This window comes from Porites lutea, chromosome 13 (genome assembly GCF_958299795.1).
Source record: "Porites lutea chromosome 13, jaPorLute2.1, whole genome shotgun sequence".
Classification (NCBI taxonomy): domain Eukaryota; kingdom Metazoa; phylum Cnidaria; class Anthozoa; order Scleractinia; family Poritidae; genus Porites; species Porites lutea.
The window spans coordinates 9148215-9154421 of record NC_133213.1 but is presented as its reverse complement, the minus strand read 5'-3'; the positions used below and the strand labels follow the sequence as shown (position 1 = coordinate 9154421).

General features: G+C 40.8%; 1 protein-coding gene across 1 annotated transcript; it reads left to right on the top strand.

Annotated features, from left to right (window-relative positions):
• Nucleotides 1-307: 307 nt before the first annotated feature.
• LOC140923404 (uncharacterized) lies at nucleotides 308-3567 on the top strand. Its single transcript, XM_073373494.1, has one exon. The coding sequence runs from the start codon at nucleotides 346-348 to the stop codon at nucleotides 3139-3141; it is 2796 nt and encodes a 931-aa protein (XP_073229595.1). The 5' UTR covers nucleotides 308-345; the 3' UTR covers nucleotides 3142-3567.
• The last annotated feature ends 2640 nt before the right edge of the window (nucleotides 3568-6207 follow it).

Here is a 6207-nt window from a genome sequence, read left to right as displayed (position 1 = left end):
CTTGGCAACGCCTATCACAGTCTTGGAGATTTCCAGAAAGCCATAGAGTACCATCAACGAGACCTCAAAATTTCCAAAGAAGTGGGAGACAGGGCAGGAGAAGGAAAAGAGTACTGTAATCTTGGCAACGCCTATCACAATCTTGGAGATTTCCAGAAAGCCATAGAGTACCATGAACGACACCTCAAAATTTCCAAAGAACTGGGAGACAGGGCGGGAGAAGGAAGGGCGTACGGTAATCTTGGCAACGCCTATCACAGTCTTGGAGATTTCCAGAAAGCCATAGAGTACCATGAACAAGACCTCAAAATTTCCAAAGAAGTGGGAGACAGGGCAGGAGAAGGAATGGCGTACTGTAATCTTGGCATCGCTTTACGAAAACTTGGAGATTTCCAGAAAACCATAGAGTATCATGAACGACACCTCAAAATTTCCAAAGAAGTGGGAGACAGGGCAGGAGAAGGAAAAGCGTACGGTAATCTTGGTAACGCCTATGACAGTCTTGGAGATTTCCAGAAAGCCATAGAGTACCATCAACGAGACCTCAAAATTTCCAAAGAAGTGGGAGACAGGGTAGGAGAAGGAAAAGCGTACTGTAATCTTGGCAACGCCTATGACAGTCTTGGAGATTTCCAGAAAGCCTTAGAGTACCATGAACGACACCTCAAAATGTCCAAAGAAGTGGGAGACAGGGCAGGAGAAGGAAAAGCGTACGGTAATCTTGGCAACGCCTATCATAGTCTTGGAGATTTCCAGAAAGCCATAGAGTACCATAAACGAGACCTCAAAATTTCCAAAGAAGTGGGAGACAGGGCAGGAGAAGGAAGGGCGTACTGTAATCTTGGTAGCGACTATGAACGTCTTGGAGATTTCCAGAAAGCCATAGAGTACCATGAACGAGACCTCAAAATTTCCAAAGAAGTGGGAGACAGGGCAGGAGAAGGAAAAGCGTACTGTAATTTTGGCAACGCCTATTACAGTCTTGGAGATTTCCAGAAAGCCATAGAGTACCATGCACGAGACCTCAAAATTTCCAAAGAAGTGGGAGACAGGGCAGGAGAAGGAAGGGCGTACGGTAATCTGGGCAACGCCTATCACAGTCTTGGAGATTTACAGAAAGCCGTAGAGTACCATCAACGAGACCTCAAAATTTCCAAAGAAGTGGGAAACAGGGCAGGAGAAGGAAAAGCGTACTGTAATCTTGGCAACGCCTATTACAGTCTTGGAGATTTCCAAAAAGCCGTAGAGTACCATGAACGAGACCTCAAAATTTCCAAAGAAGTGAAAGACAGGGCAGGGGAAGGAAGGGCGTACTGTAATCTTGGCAACGCCTATTACAGTCTTGGAGATTTCCAGAAAGCCATAAAGTACCATGAACGACAACTCAAAATTTCCAAAGAAGTGGGAGACAGGACAGGAGAAGGAATGGCGTACTGTAATCTTGGCAACGCCTATAACAGTCTTGGAGATTTCCAGAAAGCCATAGAGTACCAGGAACGACACCTTAAAATTTCCAAAGAACTGGGAGGCAGGGCAGGAGAAGGAAAAGCGTACGGTAATCTTGGCAACGCCTATTACAGTCTTGGAGATTTCCAGAAAGCCATAGAGTACCATGAACGAGACCTCAAAATTTCTAAAGAAATGGGAGACAGGGCAGGAGAAGGAAACGCGTACGGTAATCTTGGCAACGCCTATTACAGTCTTGGAGATTTCAAGACAGCCATTTACTGTTATAAAAACAGTGTCATTGCCTTCGACTATATCAGGGGAAATCTCATATCTAATGACGAATGGAAGATTAGTCTTAGGAGTACCTATGATAATATTATTTTGAGGCTGTGGGGGCTACAGTTTAAGCAAGGTAAAGTCATCGAAGCACTTTTAACTGCTGATCATGGACGTGCGCAAGCCCTAAATGACCTCCTTGAGTTCAAATATGGGTCTAAAGGGTTATCTCCAGAAAAAGGATCACTCGCTGCAACAACAACTGACATTCTTAGTTACCTACCATCAAATACAGCTTTTATAGGTATTAACGAGGGAGGAATAGTTCTCTGGGTGAAAGAGAAAGGAAAAGAAATCAAAAGTAGAAGAACTCAGATCGATATCTCCGTCACAACCTTTTTTCAGTCTTTGTTGGAGACTGCACATGAAGAAATAGGTATGAGAGCTGATGTTAACTGTGAAGATCGCTCATTAAGGAACCCAAGCGATAAAAAGTTAGCAGAAAAAAGATCCAGTAAGCCAACGTCTCATTCCTCATCTTTAGAGACAAAGTCATTACAAACATTTTACAATCTTGTTATGGACCCTATAAGAGACTTACTCCAAGGCGATGAGGTTGTGGTTGTTCCACAAGGACCTCTGTGTTTGGCCCCTTATGCTGCTTTCATGGACTTGAAGTCAAAGTACCTCTGCGAAACTTTAAGAATTCGCCTACTTCCCTCACTTTCTAGTCTGCGATTAATCCAAAATTGTCCAGCAGATTGGCACAGCAAGACTGGCGCTCTTCTCGTCGGTGATCCGTGGATACAGGACGTAGTTTATGAAGGAATGACGCTAGAGCAGTTAGCGTGGGCCGCAAAGGAAGTACAAATGATTGGGGAAATACTTCAAATTGAACCTCTCGTTGGAAAGCAGGCAACAAAAGATGAAGTGTTAACACGTATCTCCTCGGTTGCTCTGGTGCACATTGCTGCTCACGGTAAAATGGAAACAGGAGAAATTGCCTTGGCCCCAAACACAACACGTTCATCCGTGATTCCAGCCAGGGAGGACTATCTCTTAACTATGAAAGATGTTTTAAAGGCGCAGATTAGGGCAAGACTTGTTGTACTCAGTTGTTGTCATAGTGCCTGGGGAGAAGTCAAATCTGAGGGTGTGGTCGGTATTGCACGGGCATTTTTAGGTGCTGGTGCTCGCTCTGTTCTGGTATCCTTGTGGGCGATCGACGACGAAGCTACTATGGAGTTCATGAAAGTTTTCTACCAACAACTAGTCCATGGACGAAGTGCTAGTGAGGCTCTGAATAAAGCCATGAAATCCATGAGAGAATCTGACCGCTTTAACGCAGTGAAATACTGGGCTCCGTTTGTTCTCATTGGTGACGACGTAACGCTCGAGTTTGAGGGCATCCAATAAATAGCATTGTGTTTTAGGATATATTTAAACCTTGGATAATATTACGTGCTTTAGGAAACGTCATTTCAACAAGGAATTATAGTTGTTTATGTCCTTTTATTGAGCAACGAACTTAACCGGTGCCACGTAGCGTCAATCTCCCAATCACAGGTCAAGTTCACAAAAACAATGGAGTCTGACTTTGGTTGTTCTTTTAGCAGTTAAACACTAGAAAATTTATTTCAAGTCTCATGATTTTTTCACATTTCGAAGTGTGGCCCCGTCTGAGTTCGTTCCACTGTAACTTACAGTCGAACCTGACGTAAGCGGCGACCCAAAATGCGAAGATCAAATTTCCGGCCAGTCGCTTATTTTACGGAAGTTGGTCGCTTACGAAAGTCTCCAGATATGGTAAATCCTCTATTAAGCCGCGTTGGAGTTTATTCATTTCAAGAACGTTTAAGGGTGAGGAGGGACTTATTTAATGAAGCGAAGATTGTGATATCTTTTCCCCATAAAGAACTAGAAGCTAAAGTGAAAAATCTCAGGGACATGAAAAATCGAAACTTGCAGCTCGTGAATAAACCATACCGGATAATCAGTCCACATGAAGTGTTACAATCGTGATAAATTATTACATATATCATACGTCTATTATATAAGAATAGGGAGAAGAGACTTGAAAGAGGGGAGGAGAGGTTAAATAATTTTCCTCTGAAATGGGGAGCTTATTAGAGAGCGAGGCTTAATAAAGAATTTATTGTATGCAAAGTTCTTTAAATCTACAATAAGTCTAATCATTGGTTGAAGTTACGAGTTTCTATGTGACCCTTGCTCTTATAGATTTAGGGCGTGTTCGATTCACCTTATTCGCGTCTTAATTAAAAATAAATTAATGGAATAAACTCGTCAGAAATTGCTTGTTCTGTCTTTCATTCTACACAACTGCTTTAATTAAAGTATTCTGATCTATATAAACCTTAAATGGTTCAAGAATTAGGGTATAGAAGAAGTTTGTAACAAAACTTTTGCGTATTCTTATCCCGGAGTACGATCAATCGAGCGCACTCTTAAAAGTCAGTTGTCAAAATGTTATGCCTCGCCAGATGAAGTCACTATCCTTTCTTTTGTTAGCTTGCTAACGTTGCTTTTTCCTGTTGTCGTTGTTGTTGTATAGGTGTGATGAAGAATGCAGTGAAGCAGTTCCTAACTATCTCAAGTTGAAGTGAGTTTCTACTCATTTTGTCGCAATTACGAGGTGAAGAGTTCCTCGCAAGAATAGAAACACTTTATCCAGAAGAGAAAATTATATGCTGTTAATATTTTGCGTAGTCTGAAAATTACAGTGTACGTTTCGTAGCTTATTTTGCGACCAGTCATGTGCACTTGAAACTTGTTTTGTATGTAGTCACCTGAAAAATGTCAGGAATCAGTAGTCAATTTCGGCTATTTCATCGACACCACATGGGACAGAGGCACTTTAGACTAGCAATTTAATATAGCTCTTTACTGTTATATTATGTACACAGTTGTAATTTTTAATTCTTTTGGCAGATTGGTGTTTAAGTTTATTAGTGTCTAGATTGGTTTGATTTAAGTCTACATGACCTTTAATTATACATATGTATAGTAGCTTTTCCAAATCGAACGTAGCGATCCCGAGGATACGTTTTACACCTCACCTAAATTGTACCTATAGAAATTAAGACGGAATCCACCAGGAAATTGGGTAATTACCCTCCCAACCTTCTTAGTGCCAAGCAGTGGTGGTTTACATAAAATACTCATACATGAGGTACGACGTTACTGTTAAAGCAAGCAATGGATACCAGGGTTTTTCCCCCTCTGCTTCGTTTAAATCATGGACCTACGTTTATATCACGGGTCTGCATTTCTCGAAACTCCCGAAAGACTATTTTACGTGAACTTAGTTCATTAAAAGAAATCGGATTTCTAGCATTTTTATATATTTTTAGCGAAGCGCCGGTTATAAAATGGAGAAGTAAATTGGAATAGTTTGTCTAAAAAGCAAATCGCAATTGCTAGAAAACAAGCTTGAAAAGTTATGTTTGGGCATGAAACGTTTCCCGCAGTTTTGAGAGACGGGTCGTATACCAGGTAAAGCAAAATCCTGTGGTTTTCATATTGTCTCATTCCGTTACTGCGACTTCACCTATTAAACGTCAGAAGCTCTGGGAATGCACTGGTGTCCGGTTAATAGAGGTTTTGCTGTATCTTTGTCTACCTGTTATAAATAATTCAGCCTCCAGCAAATATGAAAGCACACAAACCAGTTGCAATTGTTATGAGGTAGTTGCCTTTAGTTTTTGTTTTTCAGTTTTGCTATTTTTAAGATTTTGTTAGCTTCGCGATAAACAGTTTATAGACTTTTATAGGCTTAGATACTTAGAGATCCAGTGTATTTCCCCACATGGTCAGTTCCTGAGTTTTTGTCTAGTATTATGCATTTGAAGTGTTTGTTAAGCTTAGTTTTGGTTCTTTGAAGTAGGCTTGTTTGGGGAGTAACAGCTGACCTTGAGTTTTACCCACAATCGAGTTCCTGTTTTGTATGTTTTGTCGTTCTGGGCAGTTTCACTATGGCATTTAACTGGTTCTTTGATACTTGTCGGTTGCGGCTGTGTAGGTTTATCTAACTATAGCAAACCTGTTGCAATATAGGCGATAAGATATACAATAGAAACTCTTCCGGTCAGCTAACCCAAAATAAGTCTACAATTTGGTTATTTAATTCGCTGTGTGAGCTAGTAGAATTTGTAGAGTTGTTTTCAGTAGCTGTTGAAGATTAAACTGCTATCTTAAAGAGAAAGAACAGAGTCTTGGTCCTCTTGTTTCAAAGCCTAGCGAGCTTCACAAACCCTCAACACAATCTTTGCATGTTTAAAATGGACAACCTCCCTCAGTTCCAGAATATTTTTTGTCACGTGAAATATTTGGCATATATTCCTTGAAAATCAGTACGTTACCCGTCTTTATGCCCTTTTGAGGTTCCTAGTTAATTAATTTCTAAGGGGTACTAAGCAAGTTTGACAATGAATAAGGGGACGACGTTCCTACCCTTAAAACTGA

What these genes read in the sequence shown, in the direction of transcription:
- LOC140923404 (XM_073373494.1), top strand. Translation starts at nt 346, where the DNA reads ATGGCGTACTGTAATCTTGGCATCGCTTTACGAAAACTTGGAGATTTC.